Source organism: Camellia sinensis, chromosome 5, assembly GCF_055761805.1.
Source record: "Camellia sinensis isolate YWXY chromosome 5, ASM5576180v1, whole genome shotgun sequence".
NCBI lineage: Eukaryota > Viridiplantae > Streptophyta > Magnoliopsida > Ericales > Theaceae > Camellia > Camellia sinensis.
The window spans coordinates 154,633,209-154,653,624 of NC_138965.1; the positions used below are offsets into that span (position 1 = coordinate 154,633,209).

The 20,416-nt window shown below is 39.3% G+C and overlaps 3 protein-coding genes across 3 annotated transcripts; 1 reads left to right on the plus strand and 2 right to left on the minus strand.

The window, feature by feature from the left end:
- Window positions 1–2,641: 2,641 nt before the first annotated feature.
- On the minus strand, window positions 2,642–6,998 carry LOC145790936 (uncharacterized). Its single transcript, XM_082870235.1, has 5 exons — window positions 5,207–6,998; window positions 4,805–5,112; window positions 4,325–4,730; window positions 4,037–4,242; window positions 2,642–3,955 (listed from the first exon to the last, which is right to left on the minus strand). Exons 1-5 carry the CDS (start codon window positions 6,774–6,776, stop codon window positions 3,302–3,304), a joined length of 3,144 nt encoding a protein of 1,047 aa, XP_082726361.1. The 5' UTR covers window positions 6,777–6,998; the 3' UTR covers window positions 2,642–3,301.
- A 2,694-nt stretch (window positions 6,999–9,692) lies between these two features.
- On the minus strand, window positions 9,693–12,156 carry LOC145791798 (protein FAR1-RELATED SEQUENCE 5-like). The gene is made up of 3 exons (XM_082872241.1): window positions 12,044–12,156; window positions 10,989–11,767; window positions 9,693–9,868 (listed from the first exon to the last, which is right to left on the minus strand). The coding sequence occupies exons 1-3, from the start codon at window positions 12,046–12,048 to the stop codon at window positions 9,693–9,695; spliced, it is 960 nt and encodes a 319-aa protein (XP_082728367.1). The 5' UTR covers window positions 12,049–12,156.
- A 1,781-nt stretch (window positions 12,157–13,937) lies between these two features.
- Window positions 13,938–18,598, plus strand: LOC114308107 (uncharacterized). The gene is made up of 5 exons (XM_028253598.2): window positions 13,938–14,175; window positions 14,283–14,919; window positions 15,524–15,930; window positions 16,714–16,809; window positions 18,194–18,598. Exons 1-5 carry the CDS (start codon window positions 14,045–14,047, stop codon window positions 18,396–18,398), a joined length of 1,476 nt encoding a protein of 491 aa, XP_028109399.2. The 5' UTR covers window positions 13,938–14,044; the 3' UTR covers window positions 18,399–18,598.
- The last annotated feature ends 1,818 nt before the right edge of the window (window positions 18,599–20,416 follow it).

Genomic DNA, 20,416 nt, shown 5'->3' on the forward strand with positions numbered 1-20,416 from the left:
TCATTTTGGGATATTGTTGGCTCCAGTTTGTAAAAAACGTGTTTCTTTTTTTTTAACTTGCTGACCTGTAAATGAGCATTTCAATTTTCACATATTATTTTAGCAAATACTATTGGACATGTCATGAGTTGTAATATCTAAAACTTTGTCTTTTCATTTTGTTTTTTAAAAACTTAAAACTAATCTTCATTGGATTGGAGCCTAGTAGAATCAGGAATATCTGCCATAGTTGTACAACAGGAAAAACTAATCTTATGTTGTAGAGTTAAGCCAGATACGTTTAAGTTTTACTAGGCTGTAGGTTGCTTCTTACTGATTGATGTATACGTTTTATGTAGGGACATTGTCGTGTCTATGAATCTGCATGAAATGCCTTGCGAATGTGCTACGCGACGTGACATGCGCACGCTGAAACCAGGGGCATGGCTATCCGACACTGTAAGTCGTGGCATCTGACAATGTTATTTCCACTATATTTGCATGATGGACATATCCATGTAGGGACATTGTTATTTCGTATTACATTTAAACAAATGGCAAACCTTATTTTGCAAGTTGCCTGGTCTGTTACAATGTTCCAGCCAATCAACTTGGTCGCGGTTCAATTGACTAACGGACAGCGGCAAGTACACAAAGACGGTAGGCATACTGCGTGGTTCTTTCCAGTATATTTGTCGGTAAGTAAGTGTTTTAGGTCGGTTGTGTATTGCAGAAGACATATTTTCAGAAAACTTTGGCTGACTGAACTTTACACACTAAACATGCAGACTTTGATACTAAATCAAAAAACTCAACCTCTGAACCATGAAAATATGGTCAAATCATATTTTGGACATGACAGATATACTGGGGTGCTTGATGCATGATGCATGTGAGAAGGTAATATGAATGTCCATCCCATTGAAGCGAGTAGATTTAATATGGACGTCGGTAATATGAATGTCGATCCCATTTACTTGAATGTCAATGTAAATATGAAAGTGCGTACATGTTCGCATGCCCTCTAAACAATGTCTTCGCTTGTGTTTATGTTTATGTGTAGATTTACATGCCTTTCAATTATCGAGGAGTACATTGGGTGTGCCTAAAAATAGATATGGTAGACCGTGTGGCGTACCTATTTGACTCATTGGCATCCGCCACACTGGACACCAACAAGCTGAACACAGCAAAAATGTTGGTATGTCGTGCTGAATTTCACAAATCTACTTCCACACTGTCACATCCTTCACATAAACTAACCGTCTCATTCTGCAACAGGTTCAAACAATGCATGCCTTACTGCAACTACAGTTTGGAAATGAATATGTTGTAGACATGCGTACCTTTGAGGTGCGCATGTTAGAACAAAGGCCATTACAACAGCTGGACGAGTAATCCACAAACCCTGCGTCACATTGACTTCACTCTTGAATCACTCATTTAACGAACCTGCTTATATTTTACGAGAGACTGAATGTTACATTTCATTTGTAGCACTTTTGACTGTGGGATGTTTGTGATCAAGTACATGCAGCGGCCTGATATACCCAGCGGTCCACACAAGGTACATTGTACCGCTTAATTTCCAATTGCGAAATAAATCCGTTTATTCCCTACCGCTGTAACCGTACCTGATTTGTGTTATTCGCTTTCTGTACATAGTTTCATCCTTCTGTGCGCCGGAAGTTGGTGCTTGACTTCGTTATGGATGTGAACAATACAAAGATGGGCGAGTATCGTTCGTGCATGTGATTGATTGCAATTACAACAAATAGTGCAGCGATTTTATCATGGCCTGCCAGTACGAGTGTAATTTCGATGCCCAACCACAACTGGATTACTGCATCAGCTTGTCGTGACAACTTTTTAGGTCGCAGCTGTGATAATACTAATTTCCCACGCGTATTGATTGTACACATAATTCCAATGTTTGGGACTCGAACAAACGAGGGAAAGTAGTCATGTTTGTTTGGTTTTATCGTGGCCTGTACGTAATGTGATACACATAATTCCAATGTTATGGGTACAGTACAGAACAAACAATGCAATGTCATATTTGCCCAAATGACTATACTAATGTTTGTCCAGTGCAATGTGATATTTGTCCAACAAACAATGCAAGTTGAAAGTAGTAATGTTTGTTCGCTTTTACCACATGAATTATGTTTGTTCGATTTTTTTTAATGCCATGATTTTGTCCAAAACAAAGCAAAAAAAAGCCCACAGAAGAAACAAATGGCGGTGACTATAATGCACTTTGAAGGGGAATTGATTACTTCATAAAAATGCACAAACGGTGAAAAATTGCACAAAAAATAAAAACAACCATACAACAGACCATTAAAAACACAGATTATTGATATTCAATTTTTTTTTTTTGTTCAGCAAAACAAAAAACTGTATTGATGGAAAAGCACATACAAGGTGTCAATGATACATCAACAAAGAGGAGGTTGGAGACCAACGAAGAGAAACAAAAACAGAAGGAAAACAATAACAATGTAACTCCAAGCCCATCCTCACAAAACCACATAATAGGGCAACCAGATGAAACTCCAAGGCAGCATGAACAAACTTCAGACCATACAGCCACCATTGAGACTTGAGCCTGAACCTTCAACCTCCATTGAGACTTGAGACTTGAGCCTGATCCTTCAACCTCCAAAAAAAAAAAATTAGTACAGCAGCAGACCAACAATTACAACAAGGCCCGCAGCAGACCTCCAATAACTTTCCCCAATCCAACAGCAGACTTCCAATACAGCACACCAAAACATCATTCAAACAATTGCAAAAAGGCCAATATGCAGCAGCAGACTGAAGCCTATTCGTTGATCCCATATAGCAGCAGCAGAGTACATATATAGCAGAGCAGATTTGAAGCACAGCAGAGCAGCAACCAGAAATGAGCATGCTTGACCCCATAAACTAAGCCAGAGCAACAAGCCAAAAATAAGGCAAAGCATAGCAACATTGAAGCACAGCAGAGCAAAAGTAGCCACCAAGAAGATATGGTAATACCACAGACTGACCAAAATCCTGCATACCACAGCTTGACCAAACTCCTGCACCCCAGTTTCAAAAAACACCAAACACCACCCCCTAAATGAGACTTTGATACTATCCAGAATACAATATATGTCGTCCACTGAATACTGTAGGCCTCTATAACTTTGCTTACAGCAAAGTGCAACCCTCACTTTCACCATCTCAGCCAATTCAGGCCCATCAACAATCTTATCATTAAAAAGGCAATCATTCCTACCTTTCCAAATCATTCCTAGGTGTGCAATACAAAAGAATACATATATAAACTAGCCTAGGATTTGGGGAACAGAACGCCTAGAACACCCCACTCTGATTGAGCATCTGCCAGCATGGCTTGGGCTTGGTCCAACTCAGCTTTAGTTGTCTGAATGGATGCAGAACGATGTCTAATTTGGGAGAGCATCATCCTTGCTTCTTGATTAAGCTGGTCGTGTTGCTGCTGCAGATGAGCCTTTCTTTGCCGGACAGAGGCAAGTTCTGCCATGAGTTTGGCTTCCTCAAGTTCAAGTGCTGAGTGTTGCTGAAGAATGGCTGCAGAGGTCTGCTGGCTGAGTTTGAGTGAAGTAGATATGGTGTGGGCTTCGTTTAGGAAATCCTTATTGGTTTGAATATCCTTCGAGCAAGTCTGAACCATCTCTGAAAGGGTTGGCCATTCTGTGATGATCTTGGCCAATTGCTTTAGTTGAATGGGGTTGAAAGGATTAGGGGAGAGGTTTACAACAGCAGAAAGACAGGCCAAGGTTTCATCAGGTTTGTGGAGAATGATTTCTTCAACTGGGGTGTTAATGAGGTTGATGAAGGTGGTTAAGGTTTGTTGAGTTTCAGCATCAAACAGATGTAGCCTTTGAGGCAATGGGGATATTTCGTCTAGATCTTGTTGAAGAATAGAAACTTCGGCCCAAATATCCTGGCATGGACCGACGGCCTGTGAACATTAATAGTTTGGTGAGAATATATGCTTGCAAGTAATAAAGAGTAAATAGGATGAGGTTGGAAATGGTAGTACCTGTCCTGATAACGTGCACGCAGACGGTTGGCCTTGTTCAGCTGTGGTTGTCGCATGAGGACGAGTTGTTTCTGGTACTGATGAGATGGCAGCATCAGCGCCTTGAGGGTGTTTCTCTGGTTCTGCTAGCAGGGGAAAGTCATGAGGACCTTCAAGTTCTGTCTCGCCCATTGGTCGTGGAGATGAGTCCTGTATTATGTCCATCCCTGTAAATTGGAGAACAATACCAGTTACTTAAAGAGAAGTTTTTTTTTCCCAAACGAAAGTAACATTTGTATTTCTATTTACCTTGGTTGTGGTGAACTTCTGGTTGAGGGGATTTTGTGTTGTCATCTGTTGGAGAGGATTGGCTGTTGATTGAAATGTCAAATTCAATCCTCTGAGATTCTTTGTTTGACGTTTGGGAATTGGAGGGGTTGGATGGTGATGGTTGAGGGCTAGAGACAGAAGGGACAATGTGTTGAGGAGAAGTGGAAGGATGTTGTGATGCAGACTGTGTGGATTGCTGTGGCAAAGACTGTGAAGCAGGTTGTAAGGGAGTTTGTTGCGATGCTTCAGGTGGTGGTGGAGTTGGTTGTACAGTGGGTTCTGTGGGTACATTACTGATTGGACTGGGAATTTGATGAATGTGTTGAGGAGAAGTGGAAGCATCGTCATCATCAGCAGCAGCAAGGAGTAATCTCCTTCTTTTTCTCTGCACAAAAGTAAGTGATCAGTCGGGCGTGAATGCAAATTCAGATGCTGTAAATATGTAAAGTGAAGGCTTACTTGGTAGAGCTGCCCTGAAGGATTTGATGTTGTTTCGCCAACCATTTGGCTGAGAGGGATATCCCACTCACTTAGGTCTGTGCTTAGAGCAGGAGCAGTGGAAGGCTCTTCTCTCTTCTTCGCCGTGACCTCTGTCTCAGCAGGGGTACGGGTGGTAGCTCCTCTCTGTGCTTGTGTCTGCGCGGCTGCGAAAGAGTCTGCCATTAATTTCGGAACTGAGGGGGTGTTTGTCTGAGTAGTTGCATCCATTGGATCCTTGCCTTTACGTTGGTCCCTAACCAATGGTTCAGCAGCAGGCACAATTTTGGCTGTCAAGGGTTAAACAAGTTAGTGTTGTAGAGAAAAAAACAAAACAAATTGCATGACACAGTCAGGGATATGAAGTATATGAAGGAAGGATACCTGTAGCCTTAAGCTTGGAAGGCGAGGATATGCGGCCCTGAATATGAATACAAGTATCGTTAAGGCAGCTTTCAAGTGGCTTGCAGAAAATAATGGCAGTCATAAGTCCCCACCAATGGTCAAAAGCAGCCGAGCAGTCCGAAGCAGGTTTGAAGAAGAAGGGGCCAAAATCTTGGAAAAGTTTGGTGTTCTCTGTCAGAATGGATTCAGCTTGTGTAGGATCTTTCAAGTGGATTCTGGACCCAATCTCCTCATGGATGGTTGGGTGGAAATAAGGATAAGGGATAGCCTGGGAAAGACCAAATTGCCTGGACCATTGATTGGGACAGTATGTCTCAAAACTGCAGCTGGATAGCTTGGCGGAGGATATGGAACAGCCAACCAAGACATGTCTACAGGTGAGAATGTGTCTCCAACTCTCATTTTGTTCTTGGACTTGCTCATTGTGTAAATCAGAAGGGTCTGTGAAGAGGAAGCGAAGTCTACTGGAGGAGAATTCAAAGTTTTGAAATGGCATGTACAGGTTGGAAGGTCTCTGGGAAGGAAGGTTGTAAAACATGGTAAGATGATTTGTGAAAGTGAGTTTTGAATGGCTGTTATAAGTGAGCAGTTGCTCAGCATAGGAGTGGCAAACAGGTTTCAAGGTGTTAGGTGGTGGGGGTCGTGCCTCAGGGAAATAGGCATACAACCAGGCCTGGAAAAGCCAGAAGGGGCCACCACAGTTGCCAGAAATCTTCTTGTCGACAAAGGAAAATAGGGCCTTGTAAAGGGTGGCAAGAAGATAAGGGGCTAAAGCCATAAGTTGGCCGTCTTGCATACACAAGGCAAGGGGGAGGTATTCTTTCGTGATCTTGTACCCAGGGACACAAAAAAGAAACTCACAAAGCCAAAGTAAGTAAAAAGCAGTTCTTTCTTTGTCATCGACAGGGGAACCACGCTTGCCTTGGTATTTTTTGGCAAATTCTGTATAGCACATGTCAGTGTTTAAAGTAAATGTCACTTTTGGAGGCTCAAGGAGAGCATGAATTGGATTGCCCAAGATTGGCAGACCAGTCAAGTGAGCTACATCTAAGATGGTAGGGGAAATCATACCAAAATTGAGGAGTAGGGAGTTACTAGACTGCGACCAAAAGCATGCAGCAGCAGCAATCAGCCCTTTCTCCACGTCATAAATTTTACTCGACAGTCTAATTGCTTCAGCAATGCCCTGGTGCTTCCATACTTCGGCGTCGTGACCTTCAATTCTCCTGGCCCAGCTTCGCCAATCAGAGTCTGGTGACCTCCACCCTCTGAGTGGGTTTTTGCTGACATTCCAGTTAGTCCACTTGAGTCCAGCTTGGTTGAGAAGAAGGTTCTCACCATTACCAAGGGGATAGTATGGAGCTAGCTCGTCTGGGAAGTAAGACGCGAAGGTAGGGCCTAGAGTAGCCTTAGCGACAGAGCTTGGGCTGGGCAATAGGGTTGCAGCAAATTTTAGAGGAGCGATAAGTGCTCTGATAGGGTCCGGGAAGCGGAGTAGGTCTTCATTGTTCTCCTCAGATGGAGATGGTTGAGATTTTTTCGGTGCCATGGCTTAGGGTTTTGTGGTGCTCTGGTTTTGAACGGCAATGGTTGAGAAGAAGGAGTACAGTCTGGGGAGTTCGAATCAGAGGGAAATGAAGTGGTTTGAAGTTGAAAGGGTGGGTCTTTTATAGCTTATGATGGGGCCAGTATATTTAAAAGCTCTTATATTGGGCTGTACTTTATGCTTGTTTTGGGCCCAAACAATGGCCCCCTCGTTGAAGTTAAATATCATATGACTTGGACCCCCATGACCCCCTCTCTCTCTGATTGGCCACTTTTTTTTTTTTTTTCAATTTCTTATTTTTTTTCCTTCTCCAAACAGCAGCCCCCACGTGTGTGTGTGTGTGGGGGGGGGTGGTGGTGATTGGGGGGGGTCTCAATCACTTCCGCAATATTTAACTTGAACATGGGGGCCATTGTTTGCACCAAGTTTTGCCAGTCTCTGTCGACAGATGGTCCACTTAATCGAGGGCATGTGGCCAAGTCTGAAGGAATGTCCACGACCTGAAAGTGGGCTCTCTGCATGTGGGTCACCTAGAAGTGATAGGGGAAGTTTTTACCACCAGTCACGGAGTTAGCGGGCACACTTTCAGGAGGAAGCATGAGACAAAGCAGGAGCCTTGCTCTGTCGACAGAAGTTTAAAACAGTTGGTGGCCATGAAATAAACACAAGAAAAGGGAGCTCGACAGATAGAAGTGGAGGTTTAGTATTGATATCCGTATACTGTTTTTGTGGCCCATCATTGCATGATCCTACACGTCTACACCATAACTGCCACTGTAACTGCCCCGACTTCGAATCTTCAAGTCCACTCTGCCAAATATTGACTCTTCCCTGTCGACCTTCCTTTTCACCATTGTGGGGCATGTCCCTCATCATTATGAGACAAAAATCGACAGAATATTGTCCACTAAACACAACCACAATCCTTGCAAACTGGGTCAATGAACCGCAACACTTGGCCACTCACAGTTACTGCCCCTGACTATGAATCATCAAACTCTGCCAAATATTGAATTTTCCCTGTAATTTAATCAAAATATATTCAATGTCGGTAAACTTGAAAATACGTTTGAAATAACCTTTTTCTGTATTGTAATGACTTAAACACAATTGTTGTCCTACATTTTACGTAACGAAAATACACAACTTGTTTATATCAAAAACAAAATATACATCTCGGGTTTATAATCCAAAAAATGGGAACTACTTTTTTTTAAAAAAAAGTTCACTCATATTTTCACCTACATTCTGATTGGATATTAGATTAAAAATTCCTCTTTGCACCTATTTTTCCCACATCCTCCCAACAGCTGCTCCATTCAACTAACATTGAATCTTGCATGCCACCTGACTTACACGCTGGAGCAGTTACTGGCAGTGCTCATGGATTTAGTGGCCACCCTCCAACAGGAAACATGAACGAATTGGGAGTCTGTATCTGTCGAGGAAAGGCTAAAAGGACCTGGGCACAGGTGGTAACTTCAATTATATGCACTTCGACAGGTGGCAACTTACTTTCTACATTGTAACTTCTGTGTAGTTTTTTCCCTTCTACTTTCTACTTTGTTACAAACAACACAACAACACAACAACTTACTTTCTACTTTCTACTTTCTACTTTGTTACTTTCTACTTTGTTACCATCACTTCATCGAAAGAAGTCTTCATCCATTTCAGGCATTTGAACCAATACCACAATTGCTTGATTTTCTTCTTGAACTTGTCAACTTTAAATTACTGCTTCGTTGCTGTCCATATAGGCCCACCATAATTTTACTAACAATAAACCCATAGTAAACATTAAATAATTTCACAACTCCTGTTCGTAACTCGTAATTCATATACCGATCGGCATGGAGATAAAGTAACGAGTTCGTTGGGTTACTTTCTCCAAGTAACACCCAAAATTAACTGCCACTTGGATTATATACAAAATGCATGTGCTGGTATGTAATTTTGCAAACCCACTTGGACAAAATTCGTATTTTACTCGAAATATAATACTAATTTACAGACACAAGTCATAACAAATCAATACGAAGCGAAACACATCGTTAGTTGATAAACCACACCGCAAAAAAACCCTTCAGTTAGATCCAACCAAATATGGAACAGAAACAAGCAACCCGCAATAGGAATCTTGGAATACAGACATAAGCCAATTTCCCACCCAAAACAACACACAGACAACCCATATATATCTCACCTCACCTTCAGTTAGTTTTGAAAATGACAAGTCACTGCAAACACAAATGACAACATCACTCTAAACAATATGGGAAATTTACAACTCGTGGCCTTGTACATAAGTAACGTTGTGCCATTTCCTGGCATTGTACATAACCAATTATTTACACGTTACGTACAGCAATCCGTGCAAAATGAAAACTACATACATTATTTCCATGTGTTTTCAATAGCTAAGGGAATAAGTAAATCATACAAATTATACAATTACCTGATTCACCTCATCAATTGTGTTCGAATCATTTTTCCACACTGCTGCTTCAACACTACCGTATTGGCCCACAGGCTGCTTGGAATCAGGAGAAACATCAAAAAATAGTCACCGTTGCTTAATGTGCGGTGTACTTGGATCCACCAACCCAGTTTTGCAGCGAACGGGCAATGACTCCGCATTGTACTCACGGTCAGTTATGTGGGGTGTATCTGCATCTGAGTTATTACCCACTGTTCGGCTAAACCGAACCTTAGGACACGTTCGCTTTGTGTGCCCAATGCATTTGCAATTCCCACATTTTCTTGGTCTTCGACAATTGGACGAGGCCCGTCCTGGGTTCCCTTTTGTCTTCACAACATCAGGATCTTCTACTCCAAATTGTCGACAGAATGAATGTTTCCCTTTGTCTCCATTCCCACCGTTCAAATTCCTCTCATATAACTCCTTCATCCGGGTCGTCATTGGAAGACATGCATCCCTAGCATCCTTGAAACCTTCCGTTGATTGCGAGGCATAGAAACACATTTCGTTGTAGGAAGAACACAATATCCCATACCGGGCCGTCTGTGTTGTAGTGCTATCAATTGAGGGTTGAGGCCATTGCTGGCCATCCTTGCTTGCAGCCCTTGTCCATCTATGCAGCACACAAGTTGGGGGAATTTGCGTTAAATTTTCAGCTTTCATAACACATATCATGTGGCAGCAAGGTAGCCCCAACGACTCAAACTTCATGCAAGAACATCTCATTGCAGCATCCATTGGACTGTGTGTTACTATCCATGATCTGTCCTTCACTCTGTACTTATGAATATAGTAGCATTTCTGACCATCCGGCAAAGGGAACACATCCTTCACATTCAACTTCCCCTCTTCTAAGATTTCATCACGGAACATTCTAAATATATTTCGGGTGAATAGCTCAGCTCCATGTCTCTCTATATCTCGCAATGGAGTAATCAATACCAGAAAAGTGTTATTTGTTTCAGCATCATCTCCAGCCTCGTTATACCTTATCCTTGCAAGAGCCCGATCATAGTGCCTAACAAATTCATATAGCTTCAATTTGTGTTGGAGGAAGGGATTGAAATAAGCATTCATACACTCCGAGCGCTGAGTGCTCTTCATCCCAGCAAAGAAATGTCCACGCATATATGCCTCAGCCCACATATGACGCTTCTCATATGTCTCCAACACCCAACTGTTGGTTTGAAGTCCAAATTCTTCGACCATTGTCGTCCAGCCATGCTCAAACTTTGTCTCATCCGTTTCCATGTCCATGCACTGCTTGAAAGCATGTGCAAAGCCACTTATGTGAACATTTGAAACAGCATTTTTCCCAAGATGCCAATTACATAATCGATGTCTTGCATCTGGAAATACTCTTCTGATTGCCTCTCGCATCGACTTATCCCCATCTGTCAGTACGGACACAGGTGCTTTATTGCCCATCGCCTCCATAAATGTTTCCAAAACCCATGTGTATGTCTCAATTGTCTCATTAGCTAGCAAAACACATGCAAATATCGTGGTCCTAAAGTGGCTAGTCACACCAGCCAACATGACAAACGGTTTCTTGTATGCATTGGTTCTGTAAGTTGAGTCAAATATCAACACATCACCAAACTTTGCGTAGTCGGCCCGCGATTTCGAATCTGCCCAGAACAGATTTTGTAACTTGTTATCGTTACACACATCATACTTGTAAAAAAAACGTGCATCAACATCAAGTTTTGCGCATAGGTAAACCAACGCACCCTGCGCATCACCATCCTCAACTTCTGCTCTACGTTCGGCTTGAATATGGTTGTGCAGATCCCTGCGGATGAAACCAACATTCTCATAAGACCCGGACTGATTTACCATATAGTCCATGATTTGGCTAGTCTTCACACCGACATTGCGCATAGCCATTGCTTGAGCTTTGTCACCGCTGTTTAAACTGCGATGTGACCTCAGATACATCACACAGTGTTGTTCCGCCAATTCATGGTTGTGGTCTGCGACGAAGTGAGTCACAACATACTTTCCCCCTTCACCAGCATCCGCATCGTACCGTATGCGAAATTGGGCTTTGCAACCTACTCTTGTTAGTGCCTTGGGAGCTCTACTCTTCTCAGCAACACGGTCCAAGTATTTTGGTAATCTCTGACCTTCCCTTGAACACAACCACAGCCTACTAACGACCTTTCCCTCTTTATTTGTGTTAAATCTGGATTTTCGTATACTAAATCCCTTCGCTTTAGCATACGCATTGTAGAAATCTTCTCCATCTTCGACCGAATCAAATTTCTGTTCCAGAATAGCACGTTCAACATCACCAACCATGTCATTGCGATGAGCATCGTCAACCATTTCTTTTTTCACATCGGCTCCGCCATCTTCAACGTTCATGTTGGTTGCTTCTTCATTGCTCGGACCAGCTTCGCAACCATGATCAGGTTCTGCCCGACTTTCATTCATCAAACGGATGTCATCTGCTTCATTTGGAATGTCATAACCATCACCTTCCCTTTTAACTTCCGCTGGGGCCATACTGCACATGACATTACTACCAACAATTACTTGATGACCGAAAATTGTTAACACAAACACAAACATGACATTTTCACACGGGTTACCTGTTTGTGCAAACACAAACACTCGCTTGAGAAACAGAAAGAGAAAGGTTAGCTGCCAATGGAGGGGTTTCCGTTGGAGCGAAGCGTAGAGCGGTTGAAGTTAGGATGGGGGTTTAGTTGAGGGAAAATAGCTGAAGTGAACGGGCCAGAGAGACAGAGAGGGAGACAGAGAGAGGGACACAGCTCCATACCTCATATCTAGTTCGAGAGAAGGGCTTCACTTCAGCAATGGAACCAACACAGCCTTCTAGTTACGTTGTTGTTGGAAATCGCCCGTTATACTGTTCCCTACAGAGCTTCGTCAATAGAACGAACCCAACAGGGGCTTCTCCCTGTAATGGAAATCAACGGTTACACTGACTCAACCTTACACAGAGAGGAGAACAGAGAGAGATAGAGACGAAATACAGAGAGTGAGTGGGATGCAATCATGCAAATACAAGCATTAACCGGTTGCCCCGGTTTCAACTTTTTCAGGATTAAACAATTCAATGGTCTTGATCAATTATTGTAATCTAACGGCTAACAATTGGGTTGCATATGGTGTGCAACCTTAAGGGGGTTGCACACTTAAGCATGACCCTTTCTATAAATGGGGGGAGATGGTGGAAGTAGACGATTGTGACAGTTGTGATAGTAAAATAATTATAATAATAATTCATCCCATTAATTTGGGAGTACTAATGGATCAATATGGTGAAAATTAAAAAAAAAAAAAAAAAAAAAAAAAAGAGAATACAAGAGCAAAGCATCCCATCATGTGGGATTCACACCACTTTAGAGCTATTAGTGCTCTTTTTTTTAGTGATCTCACTTATTTTTAAAATAATTATGTTTGGTTTGAATTTTTGGGATTTAGTTTTTTAAAAATTAATTTTTTTTATTTTTGCATTTTTTTTAAGTAAATATTTTTAAAATTTTAAGTATTTTTTTTTTATCTTTTTAGATGCATATATCTAAAAAGTAAAAAATTTATGAAAAAGTATTTTAAAAAATTAATAAATATATAAAAATACGAAAAATATATTGAATTCTCATTTTTTTTTTTGGTATTTTTGATATTTAGTGAATTTTTAAAAGATTTTTTTCATAAAAATTATATTTTTTATGTGTATTTATATTGTCTAAAAATTTTTAAAATTTCTTAAAATATTAAAAAATTCAATAAAAATAAAAAAATACGAAAAATAAGAAAATATAATTTTCTAAAAAGTGTTTTTAGAAAACAAAAAATGAGTATATTGATGGTATTTATGGTGATGATACAATGTGGTGTTTTTGGAGGATGCTAAAAAGTTGATTTTTTTTATTTTTTTTATTTTGATTTTTTATGTAAAAAAGTAAGTCAAAAAAAAAAACTAAACTAAAAAGTTAATCTTCTGATATTGCCCCAATGGTAATAGTGGGAGTGATAGAAGCGATAATGGTGAGATGATAACAATAAGGGTAAGTTATACTAACTTTTTTTTTTTTTGGAAATATGAAGGAATATAATAAATTTCATAATTTTGATATAATTATATTGATATTTATACTAATAAAGTTAAAGTAATTAAAATTTATGTATATAATATGAAGATACAAAGATACATATGATGAAACATACATTTTAATATGAATAGATTTTAAGAGAATATAATATAATTATGTTAAATTCCTAAGACTTAATATATTTTTTCCTTGGTCATATTATATACTTCATTTAAACTTATCTCACCAATAAAAATAAAATTATATGTATCAATTGGTATATCAATTAGTAAAGTCTATAATTTTGAAGTTACAATGTTATAACATGAATTTGTGTACTAATTAATATAGTTTTTGGTGTGTAACACCGCTAAATGTTGGTTCTTATGAATAAATAATTACAAATTAAGGGATTGTTTGGAGAGAGTTACAAAGGTGTATATTTTTTTATCATTTTTTTTTTGAGTTATAGCATTTTTCTATTATTTCTATATATTTTTTTATAAAAAATTAAAAAATACATTTATTTTGATAATCTCAAACTATCTCTAAATCATTTTTTAGTTATTTAATTAATTAATTTATTAAATTGCAATCATTCCCGCCAACTTTGGTTCCGGCTAGCCATCTGAAACCCCAAACACGGCGCTGTCGCTCTGTCTGCAACTCTCTCTCTCCTCCGAGTCTCTTTCTGGAACACACACACACTCTCTCTCTCTCTAATGGCGCTTGAAGAACTAACCGATTACGAGCGAAGGAGGCTCGAGAACATCAAGCGTAACAGAAAAATGGTGGCTTCTCTCAACATCCACTCCACACTTCACCAACTCTCCTCCTCAACCAAACGCCAAAGGCATTTCTCTCTCTCTCTCTCTCTCTCTCTCTCTACCCACACAAGCTCATCCTAATTTCATGCATTAACCCCTCTCTCTCTCTCTCTATCTCTCTCTCAAATTGCAGAGTCCAGACCAAACCTCGCCAACTCAGTTCTGAAAACAAAGCTCCAGTCACTGTTCGGCGGTCTATTCGTGCCCGAGGAATGCCCCCTGATTCTTCCACTGCCGCCGGGATCAAACACGGCTTCCTAAAAAACCTAAGGAGGATCCGCAAATCACACACCTCAAATTGGCAGCTGCCTCGCGAACTCTGTCCTCTTAAAATGAAGGACGTGTTTATCAACGGCGTCTCAGATCAAAATTTTGTTAAAACCATAATGGGTATTTCAAAAAAGACTCAATTTAGTTATAGGAATGGGAGTTTGACTGGTTTGGTAGAGGGAATTGGGGGTGGTTCTCACAATTTGGTTCCTGAAAGTAAGGATTCTGGGTGCTCAACTAGGGCTTGGGGTTCTGTAAATCCAAAGTCAATCAAAATGGAAGAGAATGTACGGATGGTTGTGCCGGAGAGAGTAATGGTTTTGAGGTTCTTACCGTCTCCGCATGAGAAAATAATTATGGCAGGTGATAGTTTGGGTAGTGTTGGATTTTGGAATGTTGATGTTAAAAATGAGGATGATGATAAGGGTGGAATTTATTTGTACCAACCTCATTCGGGGTTCATTTCAGGAATTTCGGTTCAACCGTTTTCCATTTCAAAGGTACTACTGTCTTTGTAGACCTTTGATTTTTTAAGATTGCTTTTTTAATTGATAAATGAAGAGTTGATGTTTGTGTTTGAGTGCCTTCTCTATTCAGGAAGTGACACACTCTTCTACCCTAGGAAGCTCTATAAAGTCGCATCGATCTCAATTTGTCATCTGTTTATTGCTTCTCATATGTAATTACTGTGAAAAGTCTTTTTTTTTTTCTTTTTTTTTTTTTTTAAAGGAATTGCTGTATTACTGGGAAGTATTATGTTCTATTACTCATTAGTGGGCACTTCAAATATCAGGCCATACTTGAAATCTATGATTTTAATCATATAAACACATAAATAAAGTATGTGAATTATCTTATTCCCTTCTAGCCAGGTGCTAATCTCATTCATTTTATTAAATGATTAATTGACGAGGCAGTGGTAATTTCTCTCATTTTGCTAGAAGGGACTGAATGGATAGTATGTAACAAAGTTATACACGCCTCTTAGCTTGGGTTTTGTATTAATATACTTCCTTTCTGGCAAAGATATATTATTAACTGTAGTGGGTTGATTTGCTATGTTGTTTTCTATTTACAACTAAGCCATGCTTGCAAATTTGTCAGATATATACAAGCAGCTTTGATGGATTTATTCGTTTAATGGATGTTGAGAAGGAGGAATTTAGTCCGGTATATTCAAGTGACTATGCTGTACTGTCTATTTCTCAAAGGACAAATGATGTCGGGTCTATATATTTTAGCGAGGGTCATGGACGACTCAAAATTTGGGATGAAAGGGAAGGAAAACCATCAATCTCATTGATTTTGCATGAAGATGGTATCAAGTCAATAGATTTTAATGCAAATAACACTAATATCATGGCTACAAGTTCAACAGATGGAACTGCATGCATTTGGGATCTGAGAAGTATTAATGCAGAGAAGCCTAAACCTTTGAAGTCTGTTCGCCATGAAAAAGCGTTGTATTCTGCTTACTTCTCACCCTCTGGAAGTTGTCTTCTAACAACAGGGTAAGCATTGTTGTATGATTGCATCATGTCTTAGTTCACTCTTATTCAAAATGTTGAAGGAAACAATGCTTGATGAGGACATTACACTACTTTTTATTTATTTGGGTTTTGTTTGATTTTGAAAGCTAACGTAACACTTAGCCAACTGGATTTGTTTTTTGTTGAGGGATTATCATTTATTTTTGTATATTTTTCTGAAGCATGTAAGTTTGCCAGCACTTGGGACATTCAATTTTAAGTTGGATTTTTAATTTTTTTTTTTTCCCTTTCCTTTTGACAAGTAGATACTAGATTAAATGTGCACGGTCTTTTTCTTGAAGTTGTCATAGTGGCATGTCCTTTAGGTTGTTTCATCTTAAAAGTTTTGAAATTGGATATATATAAACAACAAATGTGAAGGAATATAGATGAAATCACGTTACATTTTTTTTTTTTCTTTTTCCAAGATAAGCAAATCGTGATTACTAAATTCAACAACCATAACTAATAACAGCATGGACGGATACTTTTAAATGTTTTATGTTTGCTTTTTGGTTATATCCTCACTTCACTTGACTACCATGTTCAGTAGGGTTGGATTTCAGAGTTAGGGATGTTCTTATCATGAAATATCAGAATTAGCAATTCCTCGAGTATAGAGTATGCCGGTTGTATGTGCAAATTCTGTTTGTTGTTCCCAAAGTATCTTGCATATTGCGCCAAATGCTGGCCATTACATCAATGTGGCCTTCAGTTTGGTGGCTCACTCTTCTTTATCTCTAATTTTTCAATCTCTTCATGCAGTACTGACAACATTGGATTACTAAGTGGAACTAATTATGAGGATGTATCTACGATATGCCATCGTAATAAAACAAGCTCACTATTTTTAGTTTGCAGGTATGTCTTTTACAAGGTTATTACATGGTGATGTAATTAGCTTCTGTTGAGCAACTTTTTACCCTTAAAATAAGTGATGTTTCCTATTTTTTAATTTATGAAGAAGATTTCTGATGTTTGTCAAACATTCACTTTCCCACATGCTCATAGCAAGTGTACTGTGTACTAGGAACATTCAGAGTTGCATTACATCTGATACTCTTGTTTTGGCATAACTTCTTTTCATTTTTTCCTCCCCAAAATTTTTATTTTATTCAATCTGAATGGTTATCTGTTGTCCTTTTCTAGAATCTATATATATATATATATATATTATGAGACTCAAATTCCTTGTAATTCGAATGTTTTTCACACCTTAATTCTTGTCATAAGGTTAAAACTTGACCTATTAACCTTGAGGTAGTGGGTTTGAACTTGAGGGCAATCAATTTATACAATAATACCAAATCTGTACACAATCTACCCGTTCTAGACCCCCCCATCCAATGTGGACTACAATGGGTGTATGTTTTTAATTTTATTTAGTCCTTGACAAAAGGTTAAATATGAAACTACAATGTTGACAATGTTTAATTGGGTCCAGTTGGATTGGTTAAGATCCTTGATGTACCCATGCACACACTGAAAAGCCAACCTTTTAACTTGGAATAATCCATATGAGAAAATAGGAGCAGAAATAACCTTCTAGTAGTGGGAGTTGTATGAGTGAAAAACGTTTATGAATTGCCATTTGCCACCATTGTTAGGTACTAGTACTACCTATTTTGTGGTGTGAGATGTGGAAACATGCTTTTTACAGTTTGGCTTTTTGTTGGTTTATGTCACTGAATTGAATATAGTGACTCTTATATTTATATTGGCTGGTGAAATAGGCATGGGCATGGCTTAAATTGGGAAGGGTGAAAAGTAAAGTAACTAAATGTGCTATGATAAATTGATTAAGGCACGCCTCGTCATTCAGGCCCATACCTACTTACGGTGCCTGCCTTAGGGCTAGTTTGGCAATTGCATTTATTTATTTATTATTATTGTTATTTGAGTTGAAGCTTGTGGCCTTGCGAAGAATTTACACATCCTTTTCATCTGTTTTCATTTCCTTTTGAGCATTCTAGCTGGGAGACTGTTTAGATGTTTTGTATGGTTATGGTTTGAAAGCATAAAGTTATGTATTCAAAATAGGATTAGTTGATAAAAGTCATTCATGCTCTTTACAAATGAGAAATTTTCTTCTTATTAATAAAATTCCTTTTGTTGCCAATCAAATAAAATTAAAAAAAAAAAAAAATCATAGCTTTTCCTTTGACATGATCATTATCAACCTTAAACTTGTGTTCAATGCTACAAAGATCAACTTCTAACAGCTGCTTTTTATTTGGGAACATAGAGCTATATGGGGTTGGGACGATTCATACATCTTCGTGGGCAATCTCGAAAGAGGGCTTGATGTGATCTCTGCAGCAAAAAAAAGTACAATAACAACTATGCGGATCCCAGAAATCTCATACTGCTTTGATGCACACCCTTGCAAAATTGGGATGCTTGCCGGAGCCACAATTGATGGCCGGGTCCACATGTGGTCACCATGCTAGGAAACTTGATTGAACTGGCTGAGACTAGGATGTCAAGGTTGTATTTTCTCTTAACACGGTTGTGTAATTTTTTGCAAATATTTAAGTATGTTGTTATTGCGTCGTAGAAGCATTTTGTCACGTGGGTTGAAATCTTTTTGTAGACGGTTCAATGCACATTATGACCATACATGGTAATTATATGTAGTTCTTTTTTTTTTTTTTTTTGGTCCTGTTTTCTTTTGCCAGAGGTGCAGGGGCTAGGTTTTGTGCTGTTCAGTGATGAATTGATAATTCAGTTTTTCATTATTGAATAGAAATTTTCACTGACTGAATTTGTTACCTCAACATTCAGTTACTAATTATTTGTACTAATTGTGTGAAAATTTTGCATTTATTTTGTTTAGGTTGATATTCGGCCTTGTTAAAAAAATATACATTTTTACCCGGTGAGTAATAGTAATTATTTCTTTTTTAGATTTTTTGGTGTGTGTGTTGGCTAGTAGCAATATAGTCAATGCAATGGTTCCTTTAACTAATATATATATTTTTAATTTTTTATTTTATTTTATTTATAGAACTGATATAGATTTCTTTATAGCATTGGATACCAGTACATAATTTTGATAAAATCTTACTTGGATAGTAACTTGTCTTTTCTAAAAATTTTAAATTCATGTCCGTACTCAAAACCCTAAATCTTTTTGATCTATTTCAATAAATCAATATGAAATAAAATACAAAATATCATAAAAATTACATGGCGAAGGGCTCCAAAAATAGACCACCATTTACATAAAAAAGAGTAGCGTTATTGCAATATACATTTGCAAGATGTGATTAGTAATCAAGAAAAATAAATAATTGCTTTGTTTTACTTGAGAAAATTCCTATTACATTTCCTACCATTAGACACAAGTATTGATCAATATAAATCCCAGTACTTTCATGGCCAACTGTAAGCGATCAGGTTCATCGGTTGGAGGGGGGTGAGCAAAGACAGTTTTGGAAGACAATAGGGATGGCAATATGAACCCGGCCCGACGGGGACCCGGACCGCCCCGTCCCGATAAATAGGTTTTTCCCCGAAAATTATTCCCCGTAGGGCCGGGGCTGGTATTAAAAAATACATCCCCGATAATTTTCGGGCCGGGAACGGGGATAAATTTCTCGGCCTCGGCCCCGGCCCCGGCCCCGGCCCGACATTTCCCCGAAAGATCCCCGCATATCCTATTTATATGTTTAGTTGTATTATTGTTGTATTATTATATTTATATAACTCTTTCTCTCTCTCTCTCATACTCTCATCTCTCAACTCACTCTCTCAACTGACTCTCATCTCTCTCTCACTCTCACTCTCTGGTTCTTCTCTCTCTGTCAACTCTCAAAGCCATGTCGATCCAGACCAGATCCAGTCTCAAGAACAGCCGCTCCGTCGTTCTCCGTCGCAACACTTCCTCTACCATCCTCCATCGCAGATTCGCAGCACCGCCGTAGGCCGTAGCACCTCCTCTCTCTCTTCTCTCTCGCCGTAGCACCGCGGTTTCAGCCATGTTTCGACGTAAATCTGAGTCGATCGACATGGATCCGTGCGCGATCCACACAGATCTGTGTATATGTATACATGTATGTGTGTGTGTGTGTGTGAGTGTGTATCAGTATCATTTTTTTTTTGGTTCATTTATTGTATATGTATACATGTATGTGTGTGTGTGTATCAGATCTGTCTATATTTTTTTGGTTGTAATGTTGTGTTGCTGATCTGTTCTGTTGGGAGGGTTGTTTGTTGTGGATGTTGTTTTTTACGGGGATTTTTCGGGATCGGGGATCCCCGATCCCCGATCCCCGCTGGGGGCGGGGAGGGTTATGGGTTCCCCGCCGGGGATCGGGGACGGGGATGGGGGACTTTTGTGCCTTCGGGGATCGGGGACGGGGAGGGTGATCCCCGCCCCAGTCCCGCCCCGTTGCCATTCCTAACAGTATGGCAGCTTAAATTCCCAAATAAAATAAAGGTTTATGCATTGTTTTCGAGAATGCCC

What these genes read in the sequence shown, in the direction of transcription:
- LOC145790936 (XM_082870235.1), bottom strand. Translation starts at nt 6,776, where the DNA reads ATGGCACCGAAAAAATCTCAACCATCTCCATCTGAGGAGAACAATGAA. An exon ending in TTCCAAGCTTAAGGCTACAG is followed by an intron (nt 5,113 to 5,206) that starts GTATCCTTCCTT and finishes AACCCTTGACAG; the next exon opens with CCAAAATTGTGCCTGCTGCT. An exon ending in CGTGCACGTTATCAGGACAG is followed by an intron (nt 3,956 to 4,036) that starts GTACTACCATTT and finishes TAATGTTCACAG; the next exon opens with GCCGTCGGTCCATGCCAGGA.
- LOC145791798 (XM_082872241.1), bottom strand. An exon ending in TGAGGATGGTGATGCGCAGG is followed by an intron (nt 9,869 to 10,988) that starts GTGCGTTGGTTT and finishes TGTGCTGCATAG; the next exon opens with ATGGACAAGGGCTGCAAGCA.
- LOC114308107 (XM_028253598.2), top strand. Translation starts at nt 14,045, where the DNA reads ATGGCGCTTGAAGAACTAACCGATTACGAGCGAAGGAGGCTCGAGAAC. An exon ending in AACCGTTTTCCATTTCAAAG is followed by an intron (nt 14,920 to 15,523) that starts GTACTACTGTCT and finishes CAAATTTGTCAG; the next exon opens with ATATATACAAGCAGCTTTGA. An exon ending in TCACTATTTTTAGTTTGCAG is followed by an intron (nt 16,810 to 18,193) that starts GTATGTCTTTTA and finishes TTGGGAACATAG; the next exon opens with AGCTATATGGGGTTGGGACG.